The sequence below is a fragment of the Macrobrachium rosenbergii genome, chromosome 51 (assembly GCF_040412425.1).
Source record: "Macrobrachium rosenbergii isolate ZJJX-2024 chromosome 51, ASM4041242v1, whole genome shotgun sequence".
NCBI lineage: Eukaryota > Metazoa > Arthropoda > Malacostraca > Decapoda > Palaemonidae > Macrobrachium > Macrobrachium rosenbergii.
In genome coordinates, this window is record NC_089791.1 from 69,940,972 (window position 1) to 69,961,575 (window position 20,604).

General features: G+C 43.9%; 1 protein-coding gene across 1 annotated transcript in view; it reads left to right on the forward strand.

Moving 5' to 3' along the window:
* Nucleotides 1–4,189, forward strand: part of LOC136833572 (uncharacterized) — a 49,522-nt gene extending 45,333 nt beyond the window's left edge. The window contains exon 2 of the mRNA XM_067095779.1: nt 1,437–4,189. Coding sequence (XP_066951880.1) covers nt 1,946–3,100 — 1,155 coding nt within the window. The 5' untranslated portion in view covers nt 1,437–1,945 and the 3' untranslated portion in view covers nt 3,101–4,189. The remainder of the gene's footprint in view (nt 1–1,436) is intronic.
* Nucleotides 4,190–20,604: the final 16,415 nt, after the last annotated feature.

Genomic DNA, 20,604 nt, shown 5'->3' on the forward strand with positions numbered 1-20,604 from the left:
GCTTGGTGCATATTTCAAGTTAAAGGAAACGTGAATTGCGCCATGGTGTATTACACAATTAATATTCTCATTTGATGCCCATTCCTTTATTGTACTCAACTTAGAGACATGATCATCGAAAAGATGAGAGAGAGTATGCAGGGTAGGCGTTTGAGTGTGTGAAACAATATAAGAATTCCATATACTATTACTGCCAACATCTGAGTCTTCATTCATAAAGTTTATGAACCGGGTATCTAGTAAAGTACGTCAATGAGTGGGAGGACCTTAAGTAAACGACGTTTTACCAGCCTCTATCTACAAGTCTGCTGGATTGAACTAAGTTTCCCTTTAACTTTCTTTGATTTACTCTGATAAGTACCTTAATTATCCACATTAGACATCACTGCATATTTTTGCCAATTAGGCTGTGGCTTCAAATAGCTATTTCCAAAATTCGATGCATATCCGATCCTTTGGTAAGATTTTATCGACGAAAATCAATTAGACACGGCCCTGAAATGGACAGTCAGCAAATTCAGGGAAAAAGTAATAGCCCAGTGGCAGAATGGAATTTCTGATAAAACCTTGTTTCAAGAGAAAACAATTTTTTTTTTTTTTTTTTTTTTTTTTTTTGCTTGTATCTAGGCCCTACCTATCATAAAACAACTGGGAGCAGGAGGAAAATTTTTTATTGCCATAATTTAGAATGGCCTCCATTGCATATCAGGGAATAGGCCTATTAGTTTTCAGCCATATCTTAATTTCTATTTAACATAGAAGTTTGATTTCAGTGACAAAATTCACTTTTTTTGCTTAAAGAAGCGTAGAAAGTGTACTATCAGACGTTATAATATTCTGTTTGTTTATATTCTGTGCTTTTCTTGGGAGAAAATCATTAACCCTATGGTTGCTAGCTTCGAGATATCTCGACCCACAATAGCAGTATCAAAGTCGCGAAGGTCAACATATTTCCACCACTGTAGAAAAAAGTTTACCCTGCAAATTATGAATTCATTTTCTTTCCTTTACATCGTGTGGAAATCTCAAGGCAATATTTCACACTATCTGGTGGTGGAACAACTAAATGTGAATGTCAACAAAAACATATGGTTTCTCAGCTGGTCTACCGCCTACGCATCATGTGTCATAAACATTTTCCATAAAAATCTCGATTAAATCGGTAAATTTATGTATTTCCTAAATGCAGCATTATTATGAATGACTGCTAGCTTAAATAAGTTAGTGTAAGCACAGAATAATAACAAAATGAGGAAGTAGCGATTGCTCATTGTTTGGCCATTTAAAGAATGAAAGACAGATAGACTAACCTTACACACACATACACACCCACACACACACATTCATGGTGGTGAAAGACAGATAGACTAACCTTACAAATACACACACATTCATGGTGGTGGTTACCCTAATGCATGTTTCTTTTTTTTTTTCAGACAAACCAGCATGGATAGTCAGAACTGCTATTTAAGATCTTACGTCACCTATAGTGTTAGTGGTAGAGGTGGATTTGTAAGTGTAAAGTGCTTGCATACAGCTAGTACAAGCAGAGATAATAATTTGCATGAACAATTATCCCATGAAACAGATGCAAAATATTGGTGTCACAAAAGTTGTATATTATCGTATAGCCTACATCAAAGTTTCACATTAAGCACCCTGTTTCCAAGAAAGAGACCAATGATGCACCATATGTAAAACAAAGCCGCCGATCAGAAGAAACTTTCATATTTAAAGAACACTGTTTTATATGTGGAAAAAAATGTGAAGAGTTGGATCCACGCCACCCAGATCGATGGCGTCCAGTCAGCTATTGTCGCACTGCAGACCGTGAGAAATCACAAAAAAACTTTCAAAGATGTTACTCTAGACACCTTCGATCATAGGAATGATGACTGGGGGAACGAAGTAAGACTGCGTGTGCAATCAGCAGTTAGTGACCTCCATGCTGCAGACGTTAAATACCACAGAGACAGCCAGCAAATCTAAAGTGTGGAATGCTGTTGAGTTTGAAGAATTGTATCAATCACATGGTGGAGAACAGCTGTTTAGGAGATTATTGATTAAAAAATTATCAAATAAACTGAAACCAGAACTACTCATCCTTTCAGGTGAGGGCGTGGCAAACATCTTGGTCTTCAAGAGTCGAGCCTCAAAACATATGAAATTGATTTCTAGCAATGAGGATGATATTAACACAGACATAGACAAAGTTGCCAAAGTGATAATCAAGAAATGTAGAGAACTCAAACGTGACCAGTCAGCCTATAACACCAGAATATGCCTGGATAATGTTTTGGCTTGCAGCAGCCTAACTTTATTAACTTTGCTGCCTATCCTTTCCCCAAAACTGGAGGCAAATTTATCAGCAGCAATGGCAGGAAACATGGTGACAGGTGCCATTACAAATAAAACCACAATGTTGCAAATTGCCCTAGGTGTTGTAATTCGTGACAAAATAAGTATTGAGCTGTTACATGATTTAGGTATTACATCTTCTTATGATGAAGTGCTACATTTCAAGAGTTCTGCAGCTCATGCAGCAGCCAGTAGCAAAAAGAAGCTAGGGATTTTCAGTAGTGATAATGGCCTTGTTCAACTGGTAGCCAGTAACTTTGATGCAGAAATTTCATCGCCAATTGGTGTCCTGGCAACCCATGCCTTAGCCATCCCAGTTACTCAACCAAAACACAATAATGACATGAACACACCAAAAGTGACCATCATCCAGCAGATCATTCATCTGGCTAATTCTAGTAAACTCAGTATACGTGTCATTGGTGATGACACTGATGTGTTTGTTTTGCTACTTCACTACTACAAAACAAAGAAGCTCACATGCAATCTGGTTATGACTGGTACAAATTCAGGAAGAAAATGTGTAGACATAAAGACCACAGTTGAGAAGCACAATGATATCTTAGACAATGTTTTAGCTGCTCATGTGCTTTCAGGATGTGACAGTGTGTCTTGTTTGTGGGAACTGGGAAAGGAACAGTTCCAAAGGTCTCAAAATCTGGAAAGAAAAAAAGTCTTTACAAGCTCACTAACACATGCGCACCTGATGGAGAGACCAAGTCTCAATGTACATCATTCATAGCATCATGTTATGGATTTCCAAATGAATCCGATATGACATCTCTTCGATATATGATTTGCAGAAACAAGATGGCCAGTCACAAGCTCAATTCTGCTCCAAATCTAAGGGTACTACCTCTTACTAAAGAAGCTTTTGAACAACATGTGTATAGAGCCCACCTGCAAGCTGCAATCTGGAGATGTGCCCTTGAAGCTGATCCACCTGTCCATAATCCTATGCATTATGGCTGGCATAAAAATGCCGGCACAAACAAACGGGAACCAACTGCCTTGCCATTAGATGTATCACCTGTTCCTCTATCAGTACAAAAAATGATTAAATGTGGATGCTCATCACTACAATGTCGTTCCACTGCACGCTGTTAGCTGCTCCAGTGCTTGTATGTCATGTTCTATCTTTTGTGCCTGCCTTGCAGAGAGGGAATGTAATAATCCTCGCACAATTTCTGCTTCCAGGGAAGAAAATTATGACGAATATGTCGAAGGTGACGATGTTGATACAGAGAGTTGAGGTGGATTCATCCGATAGTGACTAGACATAAAATTGTAGACGCATCCCAGTACATGCATAGCATTCTATCAATAAAACTTCAACAGATCAATTGTATTTTATTGAATTTGATGAACATTTGTATAATATAATGTTGATATGTATCTCTGACCTGATGTGAGATTTTGAGGAAGATTGGCTTTATATTTGACCATGATTTGTGATATCTGGCCTCATAATTATAATATAGTCTGAAAATAATGAAAATTTGATAATTTGGAGTCCACAATTATATTCCTTGGGTACATAAACATACATGTTGCTACCAAATTCAAGTCTCTATATCAATCAGAAGCCTGGATATAGTTAAATTTTGGTTTTCTGATAGCCAACAAACACCATTTTTAATTTCCTTAATAAAAGATTTTCCCCAAGGATGCAAGTTCTGCACCCGGTTGTTATATCATAAGTAGGTCCTACTCTACCAGAAAAAACATAAAACATCTGTTATGGGACGAAACAAGGTTTAGTGATTTTCCACTGGACTAATAAGGTTTATCCTTCTTTATATCAAATAGACCCTCTGCTTTAACGATTGCGTCGTCCCTAACTGTATGTAAATCTGAAAAAGATTGTGATCTTCCTCAAAATCATGTTGACATAATTAACGGTATTGTTTATGGAGCTGCCAATGTTAGGCATGAAAGTAATTTCCCTGCTCGCTATAAGAAAAGTTTGAACGATCTTGAAAAAGACAATACAGTCCACATCACAAAAGCTGATAAGTCGAATAGTATTGTAATTTTAGATAAAGCTGACTACATATCACGTATGCAAGCCCTACTTGATGATGATACGACTTAAAAAAACTAACAAAAAATCCCCTTGATCAAGTCCTAAAAAATTTCAATGGCACAGTGAAAAAAAAATCCTTAAAGATAAAGAATTCATAGGTCAGTTGTCAGTAAAATTTCCCTAGCTACCTTACTTGTACGGATTAGTAAAAGCGCACAAAGAAAAAATCCTATGTGGCCTATTACCAGTACTGTTGGCTCAATATCATATAAACTTTCGAAATATATTACCAAGCTCTTGTCTCCTTTATTTGATACTATTCCCGATTCTCACATATATAATTCTCTAGATTTAGTTGATGAATTAAACAAAATCACTTTTTGCCTCACTGATAGATTCGTTAGTTTTGATGTTTGTTCCCTTTTTACTAAAGTTCCAATAGATTCTATTTTAGAGTATCTTAGTAATGAACTAATCCATCATGAATTACCTCTACCTGTAAGTCATATTATTTCTCTCACTAGGTTGTACATTTGTGATTGTAAGTTTATATTCAATGGTGAATTTTACCAACACATATTTGGTATGGTAATGGGCAACCCTTTATCCTCACTCCTCTCAAACTTGTATGTTGAATTCTTTGAAAAACGGTATTTATCTAATATCATGTCTACTCCTTTAAAGTGGTACAGATATGTTGACGATATTTTAACTGTTTTGCCTGCTGGTATTGATGTAAATGATTTACTCTGTTATTTGAATAACCAGGTACCATCCATTAAGTTTACTTTAGAATTAGAAAAAGACAATTGCCTCCCTTTCTTAGATGTTTTAATACATAGAGAACCATTTCAATGCAAATTCAGTATTTATAGGAAACCAACCAACAACTTAACTTTTTTATTCAGGCCCACCACCTTAATATCAAAATATCAATTTTTTCTTCTATCTTTTTAAGAGCATTGTATCTGGATAAAAAAATCGAACACATAAGAAAAATAGGGACAGATTTATGTTATTCTTCACATATACTAGATATTTATTATAATAAAACCCACAAAAAGTTTCATAGTGAAAGTAACATAGAGAAAGAAATTCCTAAGAACATTCTTAGCTTGCCTTATTTTAGTGGTTTTGAAAACGTAAAATCATTGTTAAAATCTTTTAATGTCAACCTCGTTTTGTCCTATAATAACACACAAAAAGGAATGTTAATAAAAAATAACCTTATGGTAAACAAAAACATATATAACATAAAATTCCATGTTTGGACTGCCCCTCTTTTTATATCAGCCAATCTAGCAAAGATTTAGATGTACGAATTAAACACCATGAGTATTCAATCAAAACTGGGCAAACATCCAATGCTATATTCATTCATTTAGGTGAAAGCTCTCACAGGATAAACTGGACTGAAAGTTCAGTGGTTGCCAGATCGAAAGACTTCGCGAAATCTTTTGAAATCTGCTATTATACAGCTTACTTCCAGTTGTAATTTTAACCTTAGACCTGGCATGTATTATCTGGACCCCTGTAATAGTAAAATGTTCAAGAATGACCTAAAAGATAAAATCACTGACTTAATTACAAATTAGTTACTTTATATATGATTTCTATGTATTCATACGTTTAATAAAACTTTTTGTAAAAATGTCCACCTTGCAAAACTTGTTATTGTTTACCAAAAGGAGAATTATTGAGCTGTACTTTTATAAGATTTTTTGTGGTCAGTCACCTTCCTTGCATAATCTTTTAAGTGTCTTGTCCCTGCTTCTGAGCTATTGGGCCTAATCCTTTGTAAAACCTCTTAAATATTTAACCTTTGTTTTGGTAGGTCTACTACTGTAGTTCTTCAATTGTGTTGGATTCCAGGTACATATTTTTTTCCTTTATAATCCCCGTCTGTCATTTATACAAGCTTTCTTTGTAAACTTATTTTTATATTTCTTCAGTCTGCTAAGTAAAGGACAAGAAGTTGAAAGGCCTTGCAGTACCCCATTGTTTCTCTTTCCTTATCATTACAGATATTTATGTATTATGAGTGTAATTGGTATTTATGATAATTTGGGTTATTGTTATTTGTGCTGCTTTAATGATTTTTTAGATATTTGGGTATTTTTGATTATACCATTTATGTTAATTGATGTCACTTTATGCTGTTTGTATTGTTTATTATTATTTGATGTAGCTGAAATGTTGTTCTCCTTTATATGGTGTTTGTTACTTTTTGCTTCTGTGGTAATGTTTTATTTTAAAGTAACTTATTGTGCTACTTATTGTGCTACATCTTTGTTATTTGACTGACTCTTTGGTTGTCTGGTGTATATTTATTTATTGATTTACGCCAGACTTGACTCTATTGTAAATATGTATATTACTTAATGTTAATAAACTAGTATTAAGGTTATTTTGCTGGTTTTGTTGTTCCCTTTTCCCCATGGTTGTCTCGGCTTCTGCCAGTCTCTCCAGTCCATTTCTCTGTAATTGATGATAGAACCCAATGAACTGAGATTTGGTTCATAACATTTGGTGACCTTGCCAGGATTGGCTCTGTTTTGGCTGGCGGGGTTGTGGCAGCTTCAGGGGAGAGTGTGTACAGAAAAAAAATTTTTTTGTGCAATTTTTTTTTCTGCTGGGTAAGGTGTGAAGTTTAGAGGTCATTTTTTTTAACAGTCATTAGCAGATTGTTCCCTTGTTGTGGGTGTTGTCTCCTTACCTGTTGGCATTTGTTTTTGTGTGCGAAGTTGACATCTGTCGCCTTCGTATTGACTGCGGCAGTCGGGTTTGGTATGGCAGCAAGTCAGGTCTCAGCAGCATAGCAGCAAGGAGTCCTTATTTTTGCAGCAGGTATCATGTTACCTGTTGGCTTTGGTAGCAGAGGATGGTTGGGTGACTAAACTAGTCATCTAGGGAATTGGTTCCTGTTTGGCAGCAGATTTGCTGTCTCAACATTTCTGCCATGATCATCCATGTGTTCGATCTGTTCCTGTTTGCTGTCACTGGCTACTTCGATGATTTCACGGAGTTCGTCTAAGTATCTTCATCCTCTTCGACAGCTGGGTCTGTCTCAACATCTCTGTGGAGATAGTTTTTTTTTTTTGTATTGTGTACCCTAAGTTAGTGTGTTTTTTTGTATGTTGTTTTAGTATGTTGTTTATGATATTTATTGTTAATTATGTTGTAAGCTGTGCTTTCCTATTATTTATGCTGCCTGCTGTCTATATTGTAATGTATGCTGCCTGTTATTTATTTGTAATGAAACTACCTGGTTATGTGATGTAGCTAAAGTGTTTGGTGACTTGTACTTTATTGTTGATTTGAGTTATTTTAATGATTGCTGTGTTTATTATTTGTTATTGATGGTTTCCATAAAGTAACTCAGTTTTAGCTACATTTGTTTTTGTTTCTTTTAACTGACTTTGTTAATTATGTGATTTGTTTAATACCAAACTGACTCACTTGTACATAATGTATATAACTTTATTATAATAAATTAGTTTTAAGGTGCCTCAGTGTTTTTGTTACACTCCTTCCTCCTCGGTTTGTCATGAATGCTGCTAGCCAATCCAGTCCCATTCTATTTGTTTTTTGTCTTTATTTTAGAACCTGAAGAACCAACTGCAGTTCATTACAAATATATATATATATATATATATATATATATATATATATATATATATATATATATATATATATATGTATATGTATATATATATATATATATATATATATATATATATATATATATATATATATATATATATATATATATATATATATATATATATATATATATATATGTATATGTATATGTATATGTATATATACATATATATATATATATATATATGAATATATATTATATATAATATATACATATATATAATATGTATATTATGAATATAATACATATATATATATATATATATATATGAATGTCTTTACTATAATACTACAGTATAATATTATATTATGAAGATAAAGACTCATAACATATAAAACACTATTTGAACATTGCAACCATATATTTCGGGCGCTTCCTTCTGTACCCCTGTTCACTGGAAAAATATGGACGGATGAAATGTTACAAGGGTATATACAAAGCATATATAGGTGTGGCATTAAGTCTCCAATGGTATGCAAGTGACCGTTTCCTAAGAAGGAGGAGAGTAAACTGTTCCCTAGTGGTTTTCGGCCATTAACTCCCGAAAACCGCTAGGGAACAGTTTACTCTCCTCCTTCTTAGGAAACGGCCACCTGCATGCCATCGGAGACTTAATGCCACACCTATATATGCTTTGTATATATACCCTTGTATACCCCTGTAACATTTCATCTGTCCATATTTTTCCAGTGAACAGGGGCACAGAAGGAAGTGCCTGAAATGTATGGTTGCAACGTTCAAATAGTGTTTTATGGGCCTTTTTATCTTCATATATATATATATATATATATATATATATATATATATATATATATATATATATATATATATATATATATATATATATATATATATATATATATATATATATATATATATATATATATATATATATATATATATATATATATATATATATATATATATATATATATATATATTGTAATTTTAAAGCTGGGTCTTGCTAGATCAATGGGGTGTACAAGGATGATATACATCTTACCTTAATTACTTAAATCCTCGTCTGCTACGGTTCTTTCATGATAATGATCTGTTCCAACTAATGAACTAACGGTAATATTATGACTTTAAAAGCTTACCTTGCAAGGGATAGATAATAACTTGTATTAATAATTTGGTAAATTAGCCAAAATGAAGGGTGGGCCAGTTGACATCCTTTTCACACCAACAGCGTTCTCGTCCCTTACATGTTTTTTTAGTGTTACCAATATGCAGACGAAAGATTCAGGACAGCGCTCCCATACTCGGAGTGAAAGAAAAACAAAACAAGGGACTGACTATACTGCTACGCACTCTACGTCCACAACAAAAACGAAAACATTTTACAGTCCCAATCACTCTTACAACAGTAGTGTAAAGATATTAGAGGAGGAGGATGATGAATCAATTCCTAAATGAATCAATAATAATTAAAGGAATAATTTTCCCATTACAGAATAATGACTATGCTTGTTTGTGAAACAGTATTTCCTCTAGTTATGTTTTCCATTGACAGGGGGTGTGAGTGACACCATTTCATGACCATAGCTTTTGCTGAATCACTTTCGTTAAATTTGTCAATAAAGTCTAGTTTTGTATATGAGTGTCTCATTTCAGTAGGCCTTAGTGTAAAGATAGGTTTAGTGAGAGTCCTTTGACAAAGGAAAAGGAATATGCTGACCCAAGAAGGAACCACAGCTACCGCAGACATCTTAATAAATTAAGATGATTGATTCTGTTCTTAAAACAGAAACACCAATAAAAGATGGCCCTTCCAAACCCGGTCTGTTAACACATTTAGTGTTGAACTGAGTTGTTTGGCACCATATGTGCATTCCCTCAGTTCCCTTTGAGAGTCTTATTATTCTTGCAAGTAACTGTCTTGCATATATTGCAGACAGGCCTCGACTGTGGAATCACATGGCTCTTTCCCATGTGCAGTACCCCTTCTACCCCCTCTGCAATGTTTCCAGTTATGAAGACATCATTGGCATAGAATATTTATCCTGTGTAGGATTCATTCATTTAACAGGCCCTTACTATTATCTGCCCAGTAATTCGTCATTCTTCTGATCAGTGTTTTGTTATGCAAATATAGTTAGTTAAGAGAACCCTTGAGTTTACGTAATCTTCCCTCACATGAAGAAGGCCTTAAGCCTTGTTTGTCTACGAAGTTACCATAATATTGAGTCAGATGTGTAATAAATACAGTAGATTTCTTGATAATGTAAAGTACTCCCTGTGTTCATGCGTTGCTACCCAGAATCAAGTAAGTTTCGTCAGGACATTTGTAGCAACTGGCGTACCTTGCTGAGTATGCAATTGCTTTGTAATTATCAGCAGAATAGCAACTGGTTGCTGTCTGCATAATTAGAGACGACCCTGGTATCATACCTTCTCCATTTTAAGCACATGAGAAGAGCCAGTTCCACAGCATAAGTACATGTTGAAGTATTTTGTTTAGGTTTATACTAGGTGCTAAAAGTGACTGCAATCAGTGTTAGGTAATTGACAGACCACGTGCATGCCAAATTAGTTCATGAGAAGAGAGCACGTATTAACCATTCCACGAGATTTTGTGCTATCGCATGATGACTGCATGTTTAAGAATAGGAAGCTAGGGAGCAACTCAGTCGAAGAGTTAATAAAAAGGAATAGAGCCCATATTCCTTCATCCATATGATAAGAACAATTTGAAAGGCCTGAATTCCCAGATAGGAACACTGTAGGCGACCACCAAGGCTTTGACTCCAGCTGTTTTTGCATCACTGGATTTATCTTCTCTCTTTCTCTCTCTCTCGCTTGATCGATAGGAAAAGATAGGAAGAATTCAGGAATCTAAATTCCCGCTCTCAAGACGAGAGAATAGTAATTCTGACAGAATCTTCAATTCCAGGCCATGTGGGGCCATTCCTAACCGTCCGCCATCTTTGATTTGTGAGTTCCATTTAGAAATTTCATTGTTATAAAAACCACACGCACAGCGCTCATATATAAATCCCTTTCTTTCGCTTGCTAATTTTACCCATACGACCGTGCACCTCGCCGCATTTTTAAGAGTAATAAACTTTTAATTCTTTAACTGAATAGGATATTCCTCGAGCCCATAGTATTCCTGTAAATTTATTTATTGATGAATATATAAGCGAAAATTTCCTCTTTCATTCATCACTGCAGGAGCCTCGAGCATGGGAAGAAGGTAGGCCCAGGCAAATGCCCAACATGCAATGAAGAGACCCCCCCAACCCCTGACTCATTCATGGACGGCAGATGTCATGAGACCAGAAGTAAATATTAGGGTACTATTATTAGTCACATACAAGCTAAGGTTTGTTTTGATAATGGAGTATAGCAATTTCTTTCCTTCCCTATGCATAACCTCTCGGCAGTCCTGATTGCCCCATGCATGTTATAAGATTAAGCATTTTGTCTTACACTCGTGCGTTGGAGATTTTAATATTTGCTAGGATCAATGTACCGTTTTCATTACGCCACATTTAAAATTATTTGACAGTGCAAGGAAAATTTCCTTTATACACCAATAGGTGTATAACCCTGTAAGCCTTTTTTTTTATTAGTTCTGCAGTGTCTCTCTACAAAATAAAATATACATAAAGGCTTAAGTTAGCTTCGGCTAAATTTTCGTTCATTAAGAACCCTTCAGTCTTTGTAGACACCCTGAAATCTAAATCTTATGCAGACATACTAAATTTCGTTCATTACGAACCATTGAGTCTTTCAGACACCCTGAAGTTGAGTCTTATTCAGACATTAATTTTCATTCATTCAGAACAACTGGGTCTTTTCAGACACCCTGAAGTTTGTCTTATTCAGACATACTAATTTTCGTTCATTCTGAACTATTGAGTCTTTCAGACACCCTGAAATTTGTCTTATTCAGACGTAATAATTTCGTTCATTCCAACAATTGAGTCTTTTCAGGCACCCTGAAATTTAAGTCTTTTCAGACAATTGAGTCTTTTCAGACAACTTGAGTCTGTTCAGACCCCCTGAATCTGTTCATTTCGCACAATATTGAGTCTCGTCAGACATATTGAACCTGTTCACTCGAATAGCCCTGAGTCTTTTCAGACACTGATTTTCTAACAGGTCACATCTATGACATCCAGAGCCTAGCAAAATGAGGACTTCAAGTTCTACATGTCTGCTGTCAAGACAAGCCCTGAGGGATTGGGTCCAAGAGAGAGTAGACGATACCAAGGCGGAAAGAGAGGCAGAAAGGAAGAAGAAAGAGAAAGAAAGAATGGCCCAGGAAAAACGAGAAGAGGCAGAAAGACAGGAGAAGAAGGAAGAAAGATAGGAGAAGGAGAACAAATAATAGCCAAGGAGAAACAAGAAGAGGCAGAAAGACAGGAGAAGGAGAAAGAAAGGCAGGAGAGGGAGAAAGAAAGAGCTCATCAGCTTGCAATGGCAGTGTGAGAGGGTGCGAAAGAAAGAGCAAGTAGACAAGTACTGCTAGTTTATTGAGAAAGCAGCCCACTTATAAAGTGGTGTGCGGACGTCAGCACAAAGACATAAAAAGACGAACAAGTGACCGAGGTCAATTATTCACTGTGCAAAACAAGACAGGTACATACAGATAACGTGACAATAAAAATAGTAAAGTTAAATACAAAGATACTCTGACACATACACAATATACAAGGGCAAAAATGGATAGGTAATGAATGTGTAAAGTCACCAAATCGGCGCCAGGATAGTGTTTCGGCGGCGCCATTAATTAAGTCTCCTCTGAGCTTGTTTTCTTTGGTGACTTCCGTTTCTTCAAGCTCAATTAGTCACGCCTAAAACGTGCCAGGTCACGCATTTTAATCATATTTACTTTATGGTATTTATACGAATGTCACACATTGTGTATCACATGTTTCTTCATTCACAGGCATCAAGACTGTATCTATATTGTAGCTCTGTATGTTTTGTATTGTAATTTGTACTCGTTCACTGCATATTATTGTTTATTGTTTCGACCTCAGGTCACAGTCAATTCCATTGTCTCTCACGGCCCGGCGTCAGTCGGCCGCAATATAAGCTGCCTGGATCTGTAATAAAGTAGCAGTAACTTTTACCTGCTCGTTTCTTTGACACCTTACAGTGGTGACCCCCGGAGTATCCCGGAGCCATTAGCGGACTCACACGGCGACTCAGTCTTGGCTCCAGGATTTCTCCAAAACACTCTTAGCGGCCTAAACACGGCGCTGTAACCAGCGTTGAGCGTGCTGACTCGTCGGCGTGCCCACCAGCGTCACTAGCGGAACCACACGGCGCACGAAAGTGCGTACCGACGCGAGTACCCCACTCCAGTAAGGGGTCAAAGGAGCGAGCATGGACGCGGATATCCCCTCCTTCATGCAGTTAAACGCGGACCCGCGGACTCCGAGGTTTACCTACCTCCATCACAGCGGCGCCGCCCCCGCGCATCGAGGCCTCTCCGCAACCCACACCAGCGCCCCGAACACACGACGGCCAGGCAACACAATCGCGGGCGCCCTCACCGTAAAGCTGCCGCCCGTTTCGCGCAGGGGAACCCATCGATGTGGCTGCGCAGGGTGGAGAGCCACCAGAATCGCGGACCTCACGGACGAAATCCTACAGGCCGACACAGTGCTCAACGCCCTTCCGAGATACTTGTACAGAAAACTCATCTCGCGAGTACCAAACACACACCCTCACATACAGCACCACAAAAAGTTCCTCCTCGAAGCTTGCTCCCTGCCCATCGCCGAGGCGGGCCGCCTGCGTGTTATCGACCTTGCCAATAATCCACGCCACGACCTCAATCCAAGAGACGCTTGGGGCATGGTCGTAGATCTCCTGTCAATACCAGACTTGGGTGGCACAAACAAGCGGCAGGTGATAAGCTTCATACGGAAATCTACCTTCGCCAACTCCTCCCGGAAGTACGCAACCAGATCGCTCACCCCTACACCATGCCTGTCGAGGACCTCATAGAGGCGGCACAACACCTCACAGACTCCGTCAAGGCTTCGCAGCGGCTAAAACCGGCCACACAGCCGGTCAGCTCCGTCCAGCCTGAAGGGACGAGCAGCCCGTCAACGCCATCGCCAACAGACGTCCACCGAACCACAGCAGACGGAGGTCCCGGGCTTCTGTCGCTACCACAAGTGGTTGGAAAGGACGCCCGAAACTGCCTGCCGTCCTGCTGGCGGCGGCCAGCAGGACAGGCCGCCATGGCAGCCGAAGAACCCAGGACCTCAAAAACAGTAGGTTTTACGCCCGTCCGGCGACACCGTCTCCGGCAGGATGATGCTGGTCGACACAGGAGCCTTTAAGTCGGTCTTCCCAGCATCCAGAGGACCGCAACCAGACACCAGACCCGGCCGCTTTCCTGACGGCCGCCAACGGAACCCCATCCTCTCCTACGGCACCAGGCTCCTGTCGATCTCCATCCTTGGCCAGAGTTACTCCTGGGACTTCATCGTCGCGGACGTGAGGAACCCCACTCGTGGGGGCCGATTTTCTGGCGCGCCGGCCTGCTAGTCGGCGTGGGGACGCTAGCGCCTCCTCGATACCGACTCCTGCCGGTCTCCGTTAACGGCGGGACCCAGACCCACCATCAGCGCCGTCGCCCCCACCAGTATGCACACCTTCTGTCGGAGTTCCTGAGGTATTTAAGCCCGAGCCGCCAAGTCCCGGGGCCAGCCAAGCACGGCATATACCACCATAGTGACTAAAGGGCCCCGACACATGCGAAGTTCTGCAGGCTTCCCCCTCAGCGCCTTCAGGAGGCGAAAAAGCATTCGCGGAGATGGAACAGATGGGCATCTGCAGGAAAGCCTCCAGTCCATGGGCCTCCCCCTCCCACATGGTGCGGAAACCGGACGGCTCCTGGAGACCCCCCGGCGACTACAGGCGGCTCAACATTGCAACAGAGCCCGACCACTACCCTCTACCCAATATGCAAGACCTCACGGCCTCCTTTCACGGGGCCAAAATATTCACTAAATTGGACCTTCTTAAATCTTATTTCCAGGTACCTGTTGCGCCAGAGGACATACCAAAGACAGCCATCATCACGCCCGCCGGGTCCTATGTGTTCGCCTTCTCCACCTTCGGGCTGAGGAACGCCGGGGCCACCTTCCAGCGGCTCATGGACAGCATCCTGGGGACCTAAAATTCTGCGTCTGCTTCGTCGCGACATTCTCATATTTTCCAGGTCTCACAGCGAACACCAGAGGCACATCAAAGCAGTCCTCCAGCGCCTCCAAGAAAAACGGCCTCGTCGTCCGTTTCGACAAGTGTACCTTCGGCGTCCAGAAAGCAGAATTCCTGGTCACGAGGTGTCTCCGACAGGCGTCCGCCCTCTTACATCGAAAGTGGCAGCCGAGCCAAGTTCCTGACACCCACCTCCATCAAGGCCGTCCAGGAGTTCCTTGGGATGGTAAACTTCTACAGGCGGTTCATCCCGGGATCGCGCGACACCACGGCCCCCTGACGGAAGTCTAAAAGGTCAACCTGAAGTCCCTGTCTTGGGACCCAGCCAGCAGCAGGCCTTTTCCTGACGGCCGCCCTCACCAAAGGCAACCGCCTTGGCACACCAAGATCCCAAGGCTCCTCCAGCTGACGACAGACTCCAGTAACGTTGCCTGCGGTGCTGTTCTGGAGCAAATCATCACCGGCGCCCCCAGCCCATCGCCTTCTTCAGCAAGAAGTTCAGTCCCGCAGGGTCCCGCTACAGCACCTTCGACAGGGAACTCTGCGCGATGTACCAGCGTGAAGTTCGGCACTTCAAGTTCCTCCTGGAGGGGACGCCCTTCACAATCTTCACAGACCACCAGCCACTGGTTCACGCCTTCACGAAGCAGGGGACGATGGTCTTCAGACAGCAGCGCCACCTCTCAGCCATAGCCGAATTTACCTGTTCCGTCAGGTACCTCCCGGCAAGAAAAATCCGTAGCAGACGCCCTCTCCAGAGTCGAGTTGAACGCAGTGCAGCTTGTGTAGATTACCAGGACCTTGCCAGAGAACAGGCCGCTGACCCAGAAACCCCAGCATACCCGCCGCCATCACATCCCTCAAGTGGCGGGACGTGACCCTCGCCCGGAGGCCCCAGCCTGCTCTGTGACATCAGCACAGGCCAGCCCCGCCCTTGGTTCCAGCCTCACGCCGCCGCCAGGTATTCGACATCATTCACGGCCTCTCACCCTCCCGGCAGGACCACGCCAAACTGCTTTCAAAAAGTTCGTCTGGCACGGGGTGCAAAAGGACGCCACAGCCTGGGCAAACAGTGCCTGCAGTGCCAGACCAGTAAAGTGGGTCGTCACACGCAGTCGGGGGTAGGCGAGTTCCCACAGCCAGGGCGCCCGCCACATCCACATCAACGTCGTGGGGCCCCTTCCCCATCAGGCGGATCCAGATACCTCCTCACGGTGGTAGACCGTTCGACGAGGTGGCCCGAAGCCACACCCATGCAAGAAGCCACCGCCAGCGCGTGCGCTGAGGCCCTGCTCTCCAGTTGGGTTAGCCGCCGCGCGTCCCGGACCACATCACAACCGACAGGGCCCGCTTTCCTCTCCGAGTTATGGTCTGCCCTGGCTCAACTGCTGGGAACCACGCACCACACCACCACAGCGTACAACCCAGCGGCCAACGGCCTGGTTTGAACGGTTCCACAGGTCCCATAAAGTCATCCCTCATGGCCCGCTGCACCGCCGAGGACTGGAAACATCAGCTGCCGTGGGTCCTCCTCGGGTTGAGGACCGCCCCAGAGCCGGCGGCACCCCATCCGCAGCTGAACAAACCTATGGGGAACCCCTCGTGGTGCCGGGAGAGCTCGTGACGGTTGAACGCCACTCCCCATCTCTGCAGAGGCTCGCGACGTGGCTGGCAAGTTCGCCCCTTGCAGGCGCTCATACATCGACAAAGCAACCACCTTCATGCCGCCACAGCTGTCATCCGCCACCCACGTCTTCGTCAGAGTCGACGCCCGTCCGTCCACCACTAACTAAGCCCTACAGGGGACCCTTCCGCGTGCTGGAGCGGAACAGCAAGGCGTTCCAGCTGGCACTCCCAGGCAAGAACGACTGGGTTTCCATAGACCGGCTAAAGCCCGCCTTCCTGTCGGAGAGTCCCGGCAGCGACGCAGCACCCCTTCCGCTCAAACGCACTCCAGCACGCCCTCACCCCCAGGCGCGCCGCCCCAGGAAGGAACCACCCAAACAGCAGCCTCACAGGCGGGAGCCCCTCAGTTATCTTCAAGGAGCCGCGGCACCCTTCAGCGTCCCAGCAGATACAGGGATTAATCAGACGCGTCCCTCGTCTTGGGAGTATTTGTAAAGTCACCAAATCGGCGCCAGGATAGTGTTTCGGCGGCGCCATTAATTAAGTCTCCGCTGAGCTTGTTTTCTTTGGTGACTTCCCGTTTTCTTCAAGCTCAATTAGTCACGCCTAAAACGTGCCAGGTCACGCATTTTAATCATATTTACTTTATGGTATTTATACGAATGTCACACATTGTGTATCACATGTTTCTTCATTCACAGGCATCAAGACTGTATCTATATTGTAGCTCTGTATGTTTTGTATTGTAATTTGTACTCGTTCACTGCATATTATTGTTTATTGTTTCGACCTCAGGTCACAGTCAATTCCATTGTCTCTCACGGCCCGGCGTCAGTCGGCCGCAATATAAGCTGCCTGGATCTGTAATAAAGTAGCAGTAACTTTTACCTGCTCGTTTCTTTGACACCTTACAAATGTACAATTACATAGTAAAAATAGGGCTGATTACCCTGACCTGGGTCAGATGAAAAGGCACCGTAGAAAACAGGAGGTTCTTCACAGAAAACCTGTTTAGCGAGGACTTTACAATACTCGCCTCCCCACAAGATGTAGGTAACGTCTGATCAAGGCAGGTATCTGCTGGGGCAGCGGAGAGGGCCATGGCTCCTCGACGTCAGCTGGGGGGTGCGTTCGACTTCGGTGCATTGTGTATGGGAGTGGTTGGTTGTTCCTCTGCCAGGGCCCGGGGCCATTCGGGGCGCCCACGCAACTTTCTTGTGGGCCGGGTGGGCTGAGGGGGCGACGTCTCCTGCGGAGGCCACTGGGGAGTGCCACCAACGTCCGCCTCCAGGATTGTGGGCTTGAGGCGGTCTACCGACACCCAGTCGTCCTTCCCGTGGATGGCCACCCGGAATGCCTTTTGTTCCTCTCCAGCACAAGGAAAGACTCCTTGTAGGGCCTGGTTAAGGACGGGAGGACAGTGTCGTTCCTGACGAAGACGTGGGTGGTGGAGGACAGACCGGGAGGCAAGAAGGGCGATGTCCTGTCGGTATATGTCAACTGGCAGGGGGTGAACTTTCCGAACCTGTCGCGGAGCCTCTGTGTTGTTAGATTGTCCCAGTCCTGCGTGATGAGTTCACCCGGGACAACGAGGGACTCCCCATAGGCTTTTTCTGCTGCGGACGGGTCGTCGTTGGCTCTGGGGGTGGCCCTCAGCCCGAGGTGGACCCAGGGCAGCTGGTACTTCCAATTGTCAGCGGTGCAACGAGCCATGAGGGACGCCTTCAGGGACCTGTGGAACCTTTCCACCAATCCGTTGACTGCGGGGTTGTAGGTGGTGGTGCTGTGGTGAGTGGTCCCCAGCAGGCGTGCCAGGGCGGTCCACAGCTCGGACAGGAAAGCTGGGCCCCTGTCCGTAGTTATGTGGTCCAGGACACCGAACCAGCTGATCCAGCTGGAGAGGAGGGCCTCGATGCACACACTGGCGGTGGCTTCTTCCATAGGCATCACTTCAGGCCACCTGGTGGAGCATTCGACGACTGTCAGAAGGTATCTGGCTCCTCCTGATGGGGGAAGAGGACCCACAACATCAACGTGGATGTGCCTAAACCGTCTTCCCAGCTGAGGAAAGTCACCCACCCCCAATTCGGTGTGATGTCTTACTTTGCTGGTCTGGCACTGAATGCACTACCTCGCCCAGGCTGTTGCGTCCTTCCATATGCCGTGCCAGACGAACTTCTCTGCCAGCAGCTTGGCCGTCGTCCTGCCAGAGGGGTGGGACAGTCCGTGGATGGTGTTGAAGACCAAACGACGGCGGGAGGAGGGCATCAGTGGGCGGGGGTGGCCAGTGCTCACATCACTCAGCAGTGTTGCCCCCAGGGGCGAGGGGCACATCCTTCCACTTCAGCAACGTGATGGCGGTGCAGTAAGCTGGAATCTCTGGGTCGGTGGCCTGTTCCCTGGTGAGGTCCTCGTAGTTGATCCTGAGCTGCACCGCATTGATTTCGACTCTCGAGAGGGCGTCCGCTACAGGGTTCTTCCTGCCGGGGAGGTATTTGATGGTGAAGGTGAACTCCACTATGGCCACAAGGTGCCGCTGCTGCCTGGAGGACCATGCATCCCCCAGTTTTGTGAAGGCATGGACCAGCAGCTGGTGGTCCGTCCAAACTGTGAAGGGCGCACCCTCCAGGAGGAATTTGAAGTGGCGTACCGCCTGGTACACATCGAAGAGATCCCTTTCGAAGGTGCTGTAGCGGGACTCGGTGGGGCTGAGCTTCCTGCTGAAAAAGGCGATGGGCTGAGGGGCTCCGTTGACGACCTGCCTCAGGATGGCCCCACAGGCGATGTTGCTGGCCTCTGTTGTTAGCTGGAGGGGGAGTTGGGGTCCTGGCAAGGGCGGCCTTCATCAGGGAGAAGGCCTGCTGCTGGTTGGGGTCCCATACTAAGGACTTTCGGATGGCCCTTCAGGATCTCCGTCAGGGGGGCCATGGTGTGTGCGACCCTGGGGATGAACCTCCTGTAGTAGTTGACCATCCCGAGGAATTCTTGTACGCCCTTGACGGAGGTAGGGGTGGGGAACCGGATGATGGCCTCAACCTTCGATGCAAGTGGGCGGATGCCTCCCGGGGATATCTCGTGGCCAAGGGAGTCGACTCTTTCAACGCCAAAGGTGCACTTGTCGAACCTGACAACGAGGCCGTTCTCCTGCAGGTGCTGCAGGACCTGCCGGATGTGCCGCAGGTGTTATTTGTGGGACCTGGAAAAAATTAGGATGTCATTGACACAGCAGAGGCAGAAGTTCAGGTCACCCAGGATGCTGTCCATCAGTCTCTGGAAAGTCGCCCCTACGTTCCTCAGGCCGAAGGTGGAGAAGGCGAAGACATAGGACCCAAAGGGCATGGTGATGACGGTTTTGGAAATGTCTTCTGGAGCTACTGATACCTGAAAATAGGACTTTAACAGATCTAATTTTGAAAATATTTTGGCCCCATGGAAAGAGGCCGTGAGGTCTTGCATGTTTGGGAGAGGGTAGTGGTCTGGTTCTGTAGTGAGGTTGAGCTGCCCGTGGTCGTTGCAGGGTCTCCAGGAGCCGTCCGGTTTCTGCACAATGTGAAGGGGAGAAGCCCATGGGCTTGGGGCCTTTCTGCATATGCCCATATGCTCCATGTCGGCGAAAGCATTCTTGGCCTCCTGAAGGCGCTGAGGGGGAAGCCTCCGGAACCTTGTGTGCGTCTGAGGACCCCTCGTCTTGATGTGGTGGTAAATTCTATGTTTAGCGGGGACTCCAGGCACCTGA